The sequence below is a fragment of the Dipodomys ordii genome, unplaced genomic scaffold (genome assembly GCF_000151885.1).
Source record: "Dipodomys ordii isolate 6190 unplaced genomic scaffold, Dord_2.0 Scaffold49, whole genome shotgun sequence".
In the NCBI taxonomy this organism is placed as follows: Eukaryota; Metazoa; Chordata; class Mammalia; order Rodentia; family Heteromyidae; genus Dipodomys; species Dipodomys ordii.
The window spans coordinates 5,033,365-5,051,457 of NW_012267265.1; the positions used below are offsets into that span (position 1 = coordinate 5,033,365).

General features: G+C 38.2%; 1 protein-coding gene across 2 annotated transcripts in view; it reads left to right on the top strand.

Annotated features, from left to right (window-relative positions):
* Uso1 (USO1 vesicle transport factor) overlaps positions 1 to 18,093 on the top strand; it is an 87,712-nt gene that overhangs the window by 47,257 nt on the left and 22,362 nt on the right. The window contains exons 11-16 of one of the 2 annotated variants that reach the window (XM_013020212.1): positions 6,516 to 6,604; positions 7,717 to 7,871; positions 9,856 to 10,067; positions 11,647 to 11,667; positions 17,308 to 17,418; positions 17,735 to 17,853. In XM_013020212.1, coding sequence (XP_012875666.1) covers positions 6,516 to 6,604; positions 7,717 to 7,871; positions 9,856 to 10,067; positions 11,647 to 11,667; positions 17,308 to 17,418; positions 17,735 to 17,853 — 707 coding nt within the window. The remainder of the gene's footprint in view (positions 1 to 6,515; positions 6,605 to 7,716; positions 7,872 to 9,855; positions 10,068 to 11,646; positions 11,668 to 17,307; positions 17,419 to 17,734; positions 17,854 to 18,093) is intronic. The other variant, XM_013020213.1, reaches the window with a different exon arrangement.

Consider the following 18,093-nt stretch of genomic DNA (forward strand, 5'->3'; position numbering starts at 1 on the left):
GAAGTGGTGCTGTGGCTCAAGTGGTAGAGTGCTAGCCTTGAGCTGAAGAGCTGAGGGACAGCGCCCAGGCCCAGAGTTCAGGCCCCATGAGTGGACCCCCCCCCAAAAAAAAAATGTTTAACAGATCCATCCAGAAACATTTTTTGTTAATTTTATTAATAAATTTTAGTCATGAAAATTAATTTTTCATTAATAATGAAGTATTCTGAAAAAAAGTATCCATTATGATTCATAGTTTCACTTGAGGCTGGGAAGGTGGCTCAGTGGTAGTGTTTGTCTTGTATGCATGAGGCCCTAGTTTTGATTCCTCATCACCACATAAGCAGAAAAAGCCAAAAGTGGCACTGTGGCTCAAGTGGTAGAGCGCTAGCCTTGAGCTGAAGATCTGAAGGACAGCACCCAGGCCCAGAGTTCAGGCCCCACGACCAAAACAAAAACAACAACAACAACAAAAAGCGTAGTTTCACTTGAAATAGTTTTCACTTTGAAATCAAAATGATTGTCTTACCAAGTTGATTCATAGAAAATTCTTGTATTTTGATTCATGGCATGTTTTGTTCCTTTTTTCTTCTTTTGTGGTGACAGTGGTTTTAAACCAGACTATGTGCTTTCTGTCAGTTTTCCTACTCATAGTTAATGTTCAACCATTTGAGCCACACTTACAGTTCCACATTTTATTTCTTTTTTTGGTGCCTGTGCTGGGGCTAGGACTTAGGCCTGGGCCCTGTCCCTGAGCTCTTTTGCTCAAGGCTAGCACTCCACCACATGAGCCATATCTCCACTTTTTTTTCCTCCCCATCTTCCTTCCTTCCTTCCTTCCTTCCCCCCCCCCTCTCTTTTGGTGGTTAATTAGATATTAGAGCCTGGGATGGCTTTGAACTGAGAACCTCAGATCTCAACCTCCTGAGTAGCTAGGATTATAGGCAGGAGCCACTGGCACTTGGCTCTCTGTTTCTTTTTTTTGGTCGGTCATGGGGCTGAACTCTGGGCCTGGGTGCTGTCCCTCAGCTCTTCAGCTCAAGGCCAGCGCTCTACCACTTGAGCTACAGCGCCACTTCCGGTTTTCTGGTGGTTTATTGGAGATAGGAGTCTCACGGTCTCTCCTTCCTGGGCTGGCTTTGAACTGCGATCCTCATATCTCAGTATCCTGAGTAGCTAGGATTACAGGCGTGAGCCACCAGCGCCCGGCTTCTCTGTTTCTTATCTATAAGAAAAAGAAATTAAGTTGGGAGGCTGAGAATAGTAGAGTGTTGTTTTGAGACCAACATAGTCAAAAAAGTTCATGAGACCCCTACCCAACAATTCCTGGGCACAGTAACACATGCCTGTCATCTCAAGGTATGTCATAGGAGACTAAAAAGTGGGAGTATTACAGTTCCAGGCCAGATGGACAGAAAAAGTCTCAGACTTCTCCAATTCCACAGAGGGAAGCTAGAGCTTCCCTCCAGCCAGGGAGCCTAAGAGGAGGAGGACCACTGCTCAGATGTGTGCCAGTTGGGAAGTGGAAATATATTCTAAACATAACCAGTGAAAAATAGGGCTAGAGGTATGGCTCAATCATATTATGTCATACTTGCAATGGAGTGGCCCTGAATCCAAACTTCAATACTGTTATCCCCCATACACCCAAAATCAAAGTTTTTGAAAAGTTTAATGTATTTAAATTAGTTTTATTTGTCCCAAATCAGCATACGCATAGTAAAAGTGCCAACAAAATTAATGTTTTATTACAAAAGCAACCCTCTGACAGGCATTGATGGCTTATACCTGTAATCTCATCTGCTTCAGAGGCTGAGAGCAGAAGATTGCAGTTTGAAGCCAGCCCAGGCAGAAGAGTTTTTAATGAAACTCTTATCTCCAAAATAACCAACAAAAAGTAGGGTTGGAGGCATCACTAGATTGTAGACTACCAGCTGAGAAAGCAGACCTCAAAGCAGTATAAAGACTTGTAATGCGGGAAGGGATGGTAGGGGAAAAACAAAGGAGGGGTTAATAATATTCAATGGGAAGTGTACTCATTGCCTTACTCATGTAATTGTAACCCCTCTGTACAGTTCCTTTACAATAAAAATATATTAAAAAACCAAAATAAACAAAAAATGCAGCTATCATTGGCCTCACTCATTCCTACTTTAAATTCCACTATCTTTTAAATTACAACCCATAATATGTTGTAGAATATACTTACCTATTTATTTATTGCTGGTCCAGGGCCTGGGCTCTGTCCCTGGGCCTCTGTGATCAAGTCTGTAGTGCTCTACCACTTTGAGCCACAGTGCCAATTCTGGTTTTCAGGTGGTTAATTGGAGGTAAGAGTCTCATGGGGGACTTTACTGCCCAGGCTTGCTGTGAATCACAGTCCTCAGATCTCACCCTCTTGAGTAGCTAGGATTATAGGTGTGAGCCACTGACCAGTTTAAGTTCCTCTCTTGCATACGCACCTCCAATAAACTTTACTTTTTCCTGTTGCCCATAGTTCTTTAATGGAATTTTTACTTAAATCAGTAGGAAATATTAGATATTTGTGGAATTTATATCTAAATCAATTTTTATTTAGATCATTAAGTACTTAAATCGTTTGTTTGGCAGTACTGGAGTTTGAGTTCAGGGCTTTTGTACCACTTGAGCCCCGTCTTTAGCCTTTTTTTTTTTGTCGGTAATGGGGCCTGTACTCTGGGTCTGGGTGCTGTCCCTCAGCTCTTCAGCTCAAGGCTAGTGCTCTACCACTTGAGCCACCGTGTCACTTCTAGCTTTTTCTGTTCATGTGGTGCTGAGGAATCAAACTCAGAGCCTCAGGCATGCAAGGCAAGCACTCTTACCACTGAGTCACCTTCCCAGCCCTCTAGCCTTTTTTTTTAACTTTGGTTATTTTTTTTAGATACGGTCTTACTTATTGCCCAGAGCCAGTCTGCCTTGGACTGCAATTTTCCTACCTATACCTCTGAATAGGTGGGATTGCAGACATTTGCCACCAAACTCAGCCTTGTTCATTTAGATTAGGGTTTCACTAACTTTTTACCTAGCTGGCCTCAAACAGTTCCTGATCTCTGCCCCCCAAGCAATAGGTATTAAAATCATGAATTCTATGCCTAGTCTTAATGACTGTACTAACAGTATGACACTTGCTGCTAAGCCAAATAGATAATAAAGATTTATATCTTTTTTTTTTTTCCTTTCAGTTGTGGGGCTTGAACTCTGAGCCTGGGTTTATCCCTCAACTCTTCAGCTCAAGGCTTGTGCTCTACCACTTGAGCCACAGTGCCACTTCTGGTTTTCTGGTGGTTTATTGGAGATCAGTATCTCATGGATTTTCCTGCCTGGGCTGACTGAGATCCTCAGATATCAGTCTCCTGAGTAGCTAGGATTATAGGCGTGAGCCACCAGCACCCAGCTTTTTATCTTTTTTTTTTTGAGTACTGTTTTCTCTTTTGTAAGTTATAGGTGTATTCCTTTCCATTTTACTTTATTTTCAATATGTTTATACACACTAAAACTCTCTTAAATTCATCATTCCCCACCCCCAGCCTCTCCCATAGATCTGATGCTGAGCTTTTCTACTTTCAGAGTTAGTAACAGGCTAGTTATAGAATTTAGCATTGGAAACCACCATTAGTCAACTTTTACAACAGCATTCTAGTGTTACAGTTAAGAAGTATAGCCATTAATTAGATGGTTAACAATAGAACATGAATCAAGCCAAGAGACTTGGGAAGAGGAGAGGGAAAAGGGAAGGTGAATAACTGTGTAACACATCACAAGTATATATGAGAACAACACAGAGAAGCTCAATAAAAGTTGATCAATAAAGGAGAGGGAAGAGAATAGTGGGAGGGGGGGAGCCTGGGAAGAGGATAAGTAAGAGTGAAGCTAGGTCCTGACAGCACATGCTTGTAATCCTAGCTCCTCAGAATACTGAGTGATGAGGATCAAGGTTCAAAGCCAGCCCAGGCAAGAAAATTTGTAAGACTCTTACCTTCAGTTAAGTACCAAAAAGCCCAAGTGGACCTGTGGTTTAATTGGTAGTGTACTAGCCTTGAGCCAAAAACCTAAGGAACAGTGCCTAGTGCCCTGGGTTCAAGACTCAGTACTGGCACTGTCAAAATAGACTATTCCTATCTATGAAAACAGAACCAGGAGATCTGTTGGGGACACTATTTCTTGTTGGGAATGGTATAGGGAGTGTGCTGAAGGGTATGAAATTGATTAGAATACAGTATTAATGTGTGGATATGTAACAGTAAAACCCCACTACCAGAAAAGGGATATAAGCTAATTAAAAAAAAAGCTCGGCTGGCCTAGGAGTGTGGCTTAGTGATAGAGTGCTTGCCTAGCATGCATGAAGCCCTGGGTTTGATTCCTCAGCACCACATTAAAAAACTGAAGAAAATTAAAAAAAAAAAAAAAGCAAAAAAAAGCTGGGCATGATGGCACTCCCAGTTGTGTAGGAAGAGGAAATAGTAAGATTACAATTCTGGGCTGATTCCAGGTAGAAGTGCAACACACTATCTGAAGAGTAACTAAAGCAGAAAGGGCTACTAGGAGTATGGCTCAAGAGCACTTTTCCCCTAGTTCAAATCCTAGTACCACCAAAACAGTAATAATAATAATAATGAGGAAAATAATGAGAAGGAAGAAGAGGAAATACACATAGGAAGCAGAATGAGAACTCAAACTTCCAGCCTAGGCCTGTATAAACAATGTCTCAACGCATTATTTACTTGGAATAACCTTTACACAAAATAGCTACATTCCTATCCTCAGATTACTTGTTTTTGGCATAGCAACTGATTTTTACTGTTTTTTTTTATCACCTGTCAGTTCTTTTTACTCTTAAGCATTTATATTTCTCTCAGTCTGTTGGCCAGTGCAAATTCCATTCTGTGAAAATTACAACATAAAAAGCCTTTTAAGTAAAAAGTCTGTAGCTATTCTGAATTCTTTTTCCTTCCTTCCTTCCTTCCTTTCTTCCTTTCCCTTTCTTTCTTTCTTTCTTTGCTTTGCTTTTCAACTTTAGGGATTGAATTCAGGGCATAGAGCTTGCTAGATAGGCTCTACAATTTGAAACATTCACTCAACCCTTTTTGCTTTAGTTATTTTTGGAATAGGATCTCACTTTTATGCCTGGGCTGGCCTGGGCCTCAATCCCCTGTTAAGGCTTCTGGTATAGCTGTAATGACTCTGCCTAGCTGATGGTTGAGGTGGGGTCTGCCTAACTTAAGCTCCGGCTGGCCTTAAACTATAATCCTCCATGTCATTCCTTCGGAGTAGCTGGAATTATAGGTGTGAGCCACCACATGTATGGCTCCTATTCCTTATTTAATGTAATCTGTTTTTTCACTTTAGAAACTTTTGAGATCTTTTATTTTTGGTGTTCTAGAATTTACTGATGACAATGTTATATTATAGACCTTTTTCCCATCCCCAATTATTTTGCTACTCACTTTGGACCCTTTCTGTAATTTTTTGAATAGATTGCTAGACTTTATGGACCTAGTTGTTTCTGTTTTGTTTTGTTTTTAATTATCTTCGAATAGTTGTACAAAGAAGTTTCAATCCCATTCTCTCGTTTCAAGGTCCATCTGCACTTACATGCATTGAATATTATGACTATTTGCTTTCCATTTCTCTGTCCATTTGTTTGCTCCTCTCTACTTAGATCCTACCCTTTTCTTTTTCTGCAACTCTATTAGACTTTTTGGACCTAGTTTTTTTTATTTTAATTATTTGGTTAATTTCTAGTTGGTAAAATAGGATATACTTATAAATAATACAGTACTTGAAATATTTTGTCTCATTCTGTTTTCTTTATAGTTTTTCAAATTAATTGTGTGTGTGTGTGTGTGTGTGTGTGTACATGTGTGTGTGCACACATGTGCTGGTACTGGAGTTTGAACTCAGGGCCTGGGTGCTGTCTCAAGACAGGTGCTCTATCGCTGGAGTCACAGCTATACTTCCAGCATCTCTTCGACTTTCCTGCCCGGGCTGGCTTCGAACTGCGATCCTCAGATCTCAGCTTCCTGAGTAGCTACAATTATAGTCATGAGCCACTGGTGCTTGAATTTAATTAACTGCTAGATAGAATATTTAATGCATAACTTTTTTTTCATCACTGGGGCTTATTTGGGATCTCATGATTAGTAGGCAGGTGCTCTACCACTTGAGCCATGTTTCTATACCCATTGTATTGTATTTGAAATCTGTTATTCCATTTTAAATCATTTTTTTCTATCTATTTGTAAAAATGCTTTTGGTCTCTTAGAGTATATTATTAGTTTCTGTTTTTGAGATTTTTAAATGTATGTGGTCAAGTTATTTGTAATTGTAGGCCCATAGTTAATATTTTAAAACTTTAGCTTGGAAAAGTATCACAAGATTATAGTGCTTTAACTAACTTGGAGGCAGGGTCGTCTGAACTTTGGCATTTATAATCAAAAAGTAGGATATAACATTTTCTTCTTTTGAAAGCAGGTTTTCTTGACTTACTTTCTCTACATGTTCTTTTCCTCTCTTACCAGACCATAAATACAGTATCAGAAGTTATTCGAGGCTGCCAAGTAAACCAAGACTATTTTGCTTCTGTAAATGCACCTTCCAACCCACCAAGGTAGGAAAGGGAGAATACAGGATTGCTCTAAACCCAACTAAGTTAAACACTTAAGTGAGTTGTTAAAATATCTCATATAATCATACATCTTACTTTTTTCTTTTGGTGCCATTACTAGGCTTAGAATTCAGGGCCTAACCACTGTCCCTTAGCTTTTCATTCAAGGCTAGTGCTCTGACACTTGAGCTACAGCTTCAGTTTCAGCTTTTTGGTGGTTAATTGGAAATCAATCTCATGGACTTTCCTGCCCAAGCCATCTTTGATAGCTATCTTGGTCCTCAGATATCAGACTCCTGAGTAGCTAGATTTATAGGTATGAGCCACAGGCATCCAACTACACCTTGAGTTATACATTATAAATCTAGAATTGTTTGGCAATATAAACATATTGATACTTTAAGAGCGTATGGTCTAGTTGAGTGTCAGTGGTAGTTTCATGCGTATAGTCCTGGCTGAGATCTGAGAATCTTAGTTCAAAGCTGCCCAGGCAGAAAAGTCCATGAGGCTCTTATTTCTAATTAACCTGTAGAAAAGTAGAAGTGGAAGTGTGGTTCAGATGGTAGAGCACCAGCCTTGAGCTAAAAAAGCAAGAGCATAAGGCCCTGACTTCAAGCCCCAGAGTGTCTTTCTTGGACCTTAGATATTTAGGTTCAGATGGCTTCTTCCCACTTCTCAGATAAGGTAAACAAGTCTCTTTTCTTTTTCTTTTTTGCCAGTCCTGGGGCTTGAACTCAGGGCCTGGGCACCGTCCCAGAACTGCTTTTGCTCAAGGCTAACACTGTACCACTTGAGCCACAGCACCACTTCTGGCTTTTTCTGTTTTTGTGGTATTAAGGAATTGAACCCAGAGCTTCATACATACTACGCAAACACTTTACCACTAAGCCACATTCCCAGCCATACAAATCACTTTTCTTAGCTGCATTTTTCCAGATAGATAATGTAAACAAATAACTTTTATGAACTAAACTTTCCTTATCTTCGGCTATGGAATTAGAAGCCCTTTACTTGATGGTGTCCTATTCCTCTTCAGTTAACAAAATAACTAGTAATTGATCAATGTATTTGGGTTGTAATGCTTCATTTCATTCTTTTCTTTTTAAATTCCACAGGCCAGCAATTGTAGTACTTCTTATGTCCATGGTTAATGAAAGGCAGCCATTTGTACTGCGATGTGCTGTTCTCTATTGTTTCCAGTGTTTCTTATATAAAAACCAAAAAGGACAAGGAGAAATTGTGGCAACACTTCTACCTTCCACTATTGATGGTAAATAATTTGGTCCTAATACCTAATACCTATTTTAAAAAGTAAATCGTTGCTTTTCAAGCTTTTATTTAAATCTCCGACTCATGCTTTACTTTAAAATATCTTTGTATATTTAGAAAAAAACCCTAAAGATAAATTTATAGAGAGAACATTTGGAGCCATGGCAGAGTTGCATCATACAATTTCTTTTTCTCTTGCTTTATCAAGTTGTGAAGTGATAATGGTACACATCTATATGTGGGATTCTATTTCATTAGAAATATTTTAAGAATTGGTACAATTATGTATGCTAAGCATTTACACCAATAGCTGACATATAACAGATACCAGTAAACAGAAACTCCATTAATCATGATTGCCATTTTAAAGACAAATCCTACTATTTTTTTTTTTTTTTTTTTTGCCAGTCGTGGGGCTTGAACTCTGGGCCTGGGCACTGTCCCTCAGCTCTTCAGCTCAAGGCGAGCGCTCTACCACTTGAGCTACAGCGCCACTTCCGGTTTTCTGGTGGTTTTTGGAGATAGGAGTCTCCTGCCCGGGCTGGCTTTGAACCTCGATCCTCAGATCTCAGCCTCCTGAGTAGCTAGGATTACAGGCGTGAGCCACCAGCGCCCGGCGACAAATCCTACTATTAAATTATGCTTAACATTTTGGTTCATTGTCCAATATAGATTAGAGCCATTACCTTTTTTATATATTCTTTTAATACTTCAACTTACCTCAAATGAGTTTATTTATCTCTGCTAACTTTTTAAACTTGGTGCAAGCAGTTTGACATGGACGATGGGAAATATTAGTAGAATTCATTTTAATTTTATAAGGTATGAAATATTTTTTATCAAAATTTTGTCTGTTTAATAATATTTTAGCCCGGTGCCATTGGCTCAGCCTGTAATCCTAGCTACTCAGGAGGCTGAAATCTGAGGATCGTGGTTCAAAGCCAGCCTGGGCAAAAAAGTCCGTGAGACTCTGATCTCTAATTAACCACCAGAAAACCGGAAGTGGCACTGTGGCTCAAGTGGTTAGAGGGCTTGCCTGGAGCTGAATTACTGAGGGACAGCACCCAGGCCCAGAGTTCAAGCCCCATGACTGACAAAAAAATAAATAAAATACACACACACACACACACACACACACACACAAAACAAGTTGGTAAAATACTTTACCATAATGAAAATAAGGTTTGGGAGATAAGAAAATAACTAAAATATGACATTATTTTTAGAAAAGTTGTTTTCAATTAAGGTAATGATTTTCTGGACTTAGCCATCACCATTTGTTTTGTTTGTTCTTGTTTTTTGTGCCTGTCCTGGGTCTTGAACTCACAGCCTAAACTTACAGTCCCTAAACTTTTTGCTCAAGGATTGCACTCTACCACTTGAGCAACAGCTCCATTTCTGGCTTTTTTGATGGTTAGTTGGAGATCAGAGTCTCATGGGTTTTCCTGCCTGGGATGGCTTCAGACTGCCTTTCTTGTCCTCAGCCTCATGAGTAGCTAAGATTCCAAGTATGATCCACCACCAGCCTGGCTCATTCATTTGTTTCAAAAAGTAGATTTACTGTTTTGGAAACTGTTTCTTAATACTACTAAAAATCATTTAGATCATACTTAGTAGCCAGGTGCCATTGTCTCACGCCTGTAATCCTAGCTACTCAGGAGACTGTGATCTGAGATCCCAGTTCAGAGCCAGCCCTGGCAGGAAAGTCTGTGAGATCTTATCTCCAATTAACCACCAGAAAACCAGAAGTGGCACTGTGGCTCAAGTGGTAGAGCTCTCACCTTGAGCTGAAGAGTTCAAGGACAGTGCTCAGACCCAGAGTTCAAGCCCAAACACAGGCTTTATTTTAAAACAAATGTTTAGATACTATTTGATACTATTTTTGTATGTGTAGAAAACAATTTAAAAATTGTCTTTAAATTTTATTTTATTTCCATGTAGTCAGTGTCTAATAAACTATCACCTTCTGCTTGTCCTCTTTATAGCAACAGGTAATTCAGTCTCAGCTGGTCAGTTGTTATGTGGAGGTTTGTTTTCTACCGATTCACTTTCAAATTGGTGTGCTGCGGTGGCCCTTGCCCATGCTTTGCAAGAAAATGCTACTCAGAAAGAACAGTTGCTCAGGGTTCAACTTGCTACAAGTATCGGCAACCCTCCAGTTTCTTTACTGCAACAGTGTACCAACATCCTGTCACAGGTAAAACATTCTCTGAGAAGAAGCTTCAGCTATCTATTTTGATGTCAGTGATAAAGGACTTAAGGATGTTCTTCGAAGATTCAAATGAAAAGAAAAAAAAAAGCACTTATATACTTACTGTTTTATTGTAACTAGAAACGATTTTGTAGAAAGGAACTAATAAAAATTTTTAAATTTATTTTTGACAGTCCTGGGGCTTGAACTCAGGGCCTGGGCACTGTCCCTGAGCCCCTTTGTGCTCAGTGGCTAGCACTGTACTACTTGAGCCACAGCTCCACTGCGGGCTTCTTCTGGTTATGTGGTACTGAGGTATTGCACTCAGGGCTTCATCCATGCTATCACTTCGTGGCTACCACTAAGCCACATTCCCAGCCCAGGAATAGTTTTCAAAATAGGTACAAGATCTACATCATAATGAAAATTCAAGTTATAGATATAAAGATATTTGTTTTATTTTGGTTTCTTTTTTTCATCTTTTAAATCATCCACAGTGCATGCAGTTCTCTCTTCTCAGTAGCTGAATTGAGGTCGGTTTATAAGAGTAGAATAAAACAGTTATGAACTGCTTTATCTTCCAGGAATCATAATCTAGAAAGAAAAATGGAATAGCAGTACATTGCATATGTATCATACAGTATAATCCTTAGATGTTTGTGAATTCTCAATCCTAATGCATAAAATTTATTGAGCAAATTGTAGAAAAACAAGAATTTTTTTTTAAAAAACAAGAATTTTTGTGTTCCTTGAGACACGTAAGCAAGAACAATAAAGCTTTATTGAAGTATGGCTGCTAAGGCATTTATGAATGTCATTTCACTATATGACTTGCCTACATGTACTAGCCTTGCTGCTGAACAGTTGAAGAACATACTTTAGCAAAACCATAAAGTCATTGACATTCAAGTACTTGGGGAAGGTTAATGTGTTGGAAAAATCTAAAATTGTTCATTTGTCCTAGCAGTGGAATTATCCTACCCACTCCCTATGATGGTGGGCTATGTCCTTCTTAATTTTGATTTGGTCACACATTGCATTTTTCCTTGTCTTGAACTGCTTTTCCTTTTTGGTACTGGGGATGTTATGCATACCCTCTGCCACTTAGGTACAGCCCCAGTTCTCAGGCCTTATTTGAGCTTCTAGAGAAACATTACTGCCAGCTACAAAGGCTACAAATGAAAGCTTTAAGATTAATTACAGTGAAAAGAGTGATATGTGTTTATTCTGGTTTTCCTAGTAATAAAAAAAACTGCATAGTTTTAATACTTGGCATTTTCTTGGCACTAACTGTTCAAAACACTTTTTTTTAAGCCAACAATAACTGAATGCTTTTAACTTTGTTATTGAAGTATGCATAATAGGAAATACTAAAGATAATGGTGTGGTGTCCTCCTTCCACTCCAAGTAACACAGTACTATTAATTAGCCTTTTTTCTCTGATTAGACTAAAAGATTAGACTGTTGTCCCAAATTATGGGCTTAAATTATAGAAGAACTTTAGAAAGGATTTAAGGGACTTGTCTAGATTGAGATTTTTCTACAGTAGTAATACTATGAATAATTTTTAATGTATAATTTACAGGGTGATAAGATCGACCGACGGGTATGTATCACTTGATTAAGCTTAGGCATTTTCTTACAACAAGGCTTTTTCTTTGTCTTGGGTTTTGCTGATTGGTTTTTATAACTGCTTGTTTGAAGTTATATTCTACTCACACTTTTACCTGTTAGCAAATTTATCTCTATCACAAGTGGCTCTCCATGTTTTTCTTTGGGACCTCTACTGGTATTACTAAGAACTGTGGTAATGAGAATCTAAACCTGTGTACCTATGCCTCCTCCGGGGATGCTTGCACTTCTGGAATTTCTTGGTTTGGGTTTTTGTGTGTTTTCCCCAAGCTTGCTTCTTTATTTTCCCTAAAACCATTTTATTGGAAGTAAAATTTAGGGTTAAGAATGTTATCTTTAGTAATCAGCATGTGAAGGAATATGTGAGTTTGCTATTCTTTTATTTATGAAGTGTAGTAGTATAATTTTTATAATTTGAGTGGTCTTAAATATTAGGGATTATTCTGCATATAATCCATATGCTACAACCATCATTGGAGATTAGTTTTTGATGTGTTGGGAGAGCATGTTATTTGTATTTGTTTGGTTTGGTTTTCTTTTGAATGTTTAGCACAAAGTGTATCTACCTTAATGTCTATATTTAGGAATCTATCTTTAATTGTACAATGTGGGTAGTAATAACTAAGATCTTGTCAGGAATATTATTTATGATCATGGTTTAACATGTAGTTAAAACACACACACACACACATAAACACACACACACATTGTAGCTTTAAGCTACAGTTGTGTTGGTTTTTTTTTTCCATTGTACTAGGAATTAAATCCCGGGCCTTGTGCATGTTAGGCAAGTACTGTACATATCCAGCCTCAGAATTTTTGCTGTTAAGAAAAATGTCTTATAAGTAACATATCAGTTACTTAAAATGGAATCTTGAGAGGATATTACTTTTTTTCTCTTATTAGTACAAAGGGTTTTTTGTTTTGTTTGTTTTGTTATTGTTGTTTCTGTCAGTCATGGGGCTTGAACTCAGGGCTTGGGCACTGTCCTTGAGATTTGGTTCTCAAGCCCCATGCTCTACTACTTTTGAGCCATAGCTCCACTTCTGGTTTTTGTGGTTAATTGGAGAAGAGTCTCACAGACTTTTCTGCCTGGACTGGCTTCACACCTCGATCCTCAGATCTCAGCCTCCTTAATGCTAGGATTACAGCCATGAGACACCAACACCCAGCTGATTTTATTGTGATATTTCCATACATGCATATAATGTGCTTGGGAGGAGATATTAATTTATATAAAGTAAAATACAAAAATGTTGTCAATTGATTTTTGGTATTTGAGTAGACCTTTTAATTTACCACCCATAATATGTTGTAGAATATACCAAATATAGACTATTGTAGAATGTACTAAACAAATACATCTATTTGTTTATTGCTGGTCCTGGGGCTTGAACTCAGGACCTGGGTGCTGTCCCTGAGCCACAGCTTTATTTCCCAGATGTGGCATGAAGCCATAGCTTCACTTCCCAGCTTTTTCTGTTAATGTACTGAGGAATTGAACCCAGGACTTCATGCATGCTAGGCGAGCACTCTATCTACCACTAAGCCACATTCCTAGCCCACTTCCGGCTTTTTCTGAGTAGTTTAATGGAGATAAGAGTCTCACAGACGGGGCTGGGAAGGTGGCTCAGTGGTAGAGCGCTTGCCTTGCATGCATGAGGCCCTGGGTTCGATTCCTCAGCACCACATAAGAAAAAAGAAAAAAGCCGGAAGTGGTACTGTGGCTCAAGTGGTAGAGTGCTAGCCTTGAGCTGAAGAGCTAAGGGACAGCGCCCAGGCCCAGAGTTCAGGCCCCATGACCGGACCCCCCAAAAAAAAAAGTCTCACAGACTTTCTGCCTATGCTGGATTTGAACTGCGATCCTTAGATCTCAGCCTGAATAGCTAGAATTACAAGTATGGACCACTGATACTCAGTCAGCTATGAAGAATATTTTTACAATCAAAGATATATATATATATATTTTTTGGGGGGGGGGTCGGTCATGGGGCCTGAACTCTGGGTCTGGGCTCTGTCCTTCAGCTCTTCAGCTCAAGGCTAGCGCTCTACCATTTGAGCCACAGTGACACTTCTGGCTTTTTTTTTGCTTATGTGGTACTGAGGAATTGAACCCAGGGCCTCAAGGCATGCAAAGCAAGCACTCTACCACTGAGGCACCTTCCCAGCCCATATAATGAAAGATTTTTCTTTTCCTTATTAAGTTATGGTGCTATAGCTCCAGAAACCATCACTAAGAATTTGATCATAATGTTCTAGAACCTCATTTTAATTCTTGAACACTGCAAGTTTTGTCAGCCTTTTTATAAACAGTAGAAAAAAAACTACACTTGAAATAAATATATAGAGGTATTTTTGTTTGGAAAATTAAATAAACATAATAGCTTATGCTAAAGATTAGATGGGTCAATTTGAAATATTTAGTTTGAAGTTTTCTTTCATCCTGTAAAATCTGATTCTAGTAACTAGGCCTTCAGAATATGCTGAAATTACAATTTTAGTCTCTTTATTTTTCTAAATCTCAATAGATCATATACACACATTGCCCATTTTACATAAGAAGTTCAACTTTTTTTTGGTCGGTCATGGAGCTTCACCTCTGGGCCTGGGTGCTGTCCCTCAGCTCTTCAGCTCAAGGTGAGCACTCTACCACCTGAGCCACAGTGCCACTTCTGGTTTTCTGGTGGTTAATTGGAGATAAGAATCTATGAACTTTCCTGCCCAACTGGTTTTGAAGCATGATCCTCATATCTTAGTCTCTAGAGTTGCTAGGATCATAGATGTGAGCCACGGTGCTCAGCCAACTTTTGTTTTTTGAAATCAATTATAGGTATTTTTCCTACAATGTCATTTTTATTTTGACTTGGTGTTTTGTTGGGGATTTGTTTTCCACTCAGTTTTTACTTTTATGGTTTCTGTATTTTAAGTCACACTTACCAAGGCACTTAAGACTAAGGAATTTACTCCTATGTTCATCTAATAACTTCTGTGTGTTTTTTTAAATTTAGTCCTTTGTTCCATTTTTCGCAACAAACCATAGATCCACTAACATATTTCTAGATATTCATCTAATTATAACATTATTTATCCTCAGCTTTTAAATTTGGATCATTATAGTATACACAAAAGTTTTTTATGTGATGTGGATATATTTGGTACCCGAAAATGGTTATTCTAAGAATAAATTTATACATAACCATAACATTTAAGTTTGTTACGGGAATAGTTATAAGTTTTCAATAGCACATGGTTAATGGAGAATGACTGTAATTTTCAACTTTCCAATTTATGTAGTAACATAAAGATATATTGTAGGCACAGTAATGACATATAGGCAAAGAAAACAGAAAAATAATGTATCATATGGAAACCAAATACACATTGATGTTTACTTGGCAAGTATTTGAAGAAGCCTAATTTGAACTCATTCAATTCAGTGTCAATTCTACCTGAGAATAGATTATAGGAAGACCAAGCTACTCACATCAAAGTTTACACGATACTAGAATAGTTTGGGCAGGAGGAATTTTTCAGAACATAGTGATTATTTTAAATTTATTCTTTGCTACTATCTTTGAATATTTAGTGATCTATTACTATGATGGTTTTCATTATTTCAGATGTTTTCCTTCTAAAAATACTGGTTATATAGTAATGTAAATATGGGAAATTGCAATGTCATAAACTAGGAATAATGCACATAGAAGACATAAACATATTGTATTCAAATTTAGAAACCTTTAATTTTCTGGACATGCTAATTTTCAATAGTACTTAACTGTATTTGGCAACAGTATAGTACTTAGTGATTCAGGGCACTTAAATAATTTAAATAAACTTTTTCAACCCTTAATTATGTTGTGATTTCTCATGTGACATGTCACTTGTCATTGTCATTGTTATTATTTTCTTATTTGGAAATACGTTCTCATAGAATGTAACTATAAATGGCTCAGATTTTAAAAGTAGATTTTTATTATCATTAAGTAGTTGTACAAATGAGTTAACATTCAGCAAATATTTCATCATATTCCCTCAACTCTCCTCACCCCTCCCTCAATTTTCTATTTTTTCCTTTTGGCAAATCCTGGGGCTTGAACTCGGGGCCTGAGCACTGTCCCAGAGCTTGTTTTGCTCCAGTCTAGTGCTCTACCACTTGAGCCACAGTGCCACTTCTGCTTTTTCTGTTTATGTGGTACTGAGGAGTAGAACCCAGGGCTTCATGCATGCTAGGCAAGCACTCTACCACAAAGCCACATTCCCAGGTTCCCCCTCCCTTCAATTTTCTTATGATTTCATTCTAACCTCCCCCAGAAGATTATTTTGTATTTTTCCTGATTTAAGAAGGTAGAAATTTTTCCTTTATCGAGAGCTTATTTTTCACACCTGTAATCTTAGCTAGAGGTTTTAGGATTGGAGGCTAAGATCTGAGGATCGCAGTTTGAAGCCAGCCCGTGTAAGAAAGTCTGTGAGACTCTTATCTCCAATAAACTACTCAAAAAAGTCAGAAATGATGCTATAGTTCAAGTGGCAGAGTAGTAGCCTTGAGCAAAGTTCAAGACCAAGTTTGAGACCCAGACTAGCCAAAAAGAAGGAACTTGTTTATGAAACTGATTGAAGGGGCTGGGAAGGTGGCTCAGTGGTAGAGTGCTTGCCTTGCATGCATGAGACCCTGGGTTCGATTCCTCAGCACCACATAAGCAGAAAAAGCTGGAAGTGGCACTGTGGCTCAAGTGGTAGAGCGCTAGCCTTGAGCTGAAGAGCTGAGGGACAGCGTCCAGGCCCAGAGTTCAGGCCCACAACCAACCAAAAACAAAACAAAAAAAAGGAAACTGATTGAAATACCATTAATTTGTCTGGAAAATTTAGTTTTAGTAGCATGTCTTCACATCAAAATATTTTTTCTCTTTTTTCTTTTTATTGTAAAGATGCTGTACAGAGGGGTTATAGTTACATGAGTAAGGTAATGAATACATTTCTCGTCAAACATTGTTACACACTCCTTTGTTGTCCTTTTCTGCACATAGTATTTAAAATACCCAGTTTGGGGCTGGGAAGGTGGCTCAGTGGTAGAGTACTTGCCTCACATGCATGAGGCCCTGAGTTCGATTCCTCAGCACCACATAAGCAGAAAAAGCCAGAAGTGGTGCTGTGGCTCAAGTGGTAGAGCACTAGCCTTGAGCTGAAGAGCTGAGGGACAGCACTCAGGCCCAGTTCAGGCTCCATGACTGACAAAAATAAAAAACAAAATAACCAGTTTCTGTGTAGGCACATGAATCAATCCAAATTTCTGCACTCTGTTTATTTTTATTTATTTTTTTAATCTTTTTAACAATTCTTTTTATTTTTTATTGTAAAGGTGATGTACAGAGGGGTTGCAGTTACATAAATGAGTGGATTTCTTTTTGAACATGCACTCTGTTTATTTTGGAACTTACGGGCTGTGGTAGACACAGAATTTGTTCTCTTGTTGAATGTTTTCAATGTAGCTTTCTTACAGATCTTTTATATAATGTTTATATTTTTTTATATAAATAGGACCAGATTTTAGGGAAACTTTGCTTGAAAAAAGAAAATGAATGGAAAGAGATTTCTGCTAATTTATCTATTTCAGGGAAGCAAAATACAGACAAGAGTTGGATTACTAATGTTGCTTTGTACCTGGCTAAGCAACTGTCCCATTGCAGTAACACATTTTCTTCACAATTCAGCCAATGTTCCATTTGTATCCTTTATATCTTAGCATCATACATGTAAGTAACTAACTTACATCTTTTAAACTTCTTCTTGATTAGAAGTAGCCCTACACCCAAAATGTTTGAGTCCATTACCCTTTTATTTGTGTTACTACTTTTGAAACTATTATGGCTGTAATGATACACTTGTAAGTTGTGTGTATGTATATCACTGTTTTATAGTGTCTTGAAATACATACAGAATTTCTTGTAGGAAATCTTACATGAAATATATGGTCAATTCAAATTATACAATGAAGTATTCTAGTTATTATAAATCACTAAACTCCTTAACAAAGATTTCAGCTTACAGGACAGATTGCAGAAAATCTTGGAGAAGAAGAGCAGTTGGTCCAAGGCTTATGTGCCCTTCTGTTGGGTATTTCAATTTACTTCAATGATAACTCACTTGAGAACTATGTGAAGTAAGTAAGAATAAAATGACCTTCCTAGGGGCTGGGAAGGTAGCTCAGTGTTAAGAGTGTTTGCACTGCATGCATGAGGTCCTGGGTTTGATTCCTCAGCACCATATAAACAGAAAAAGCCAGAAGTGGCGCTGTGGCTCAAGTGGTAGAGCGCTAGCCTTGAGCTGAAGAGCTGAGGGACAGCACCCAGGCCCAGAGTTCAGGCCCCATGACCCCCAAAAAAAAAAAAAAAAAAAAAAG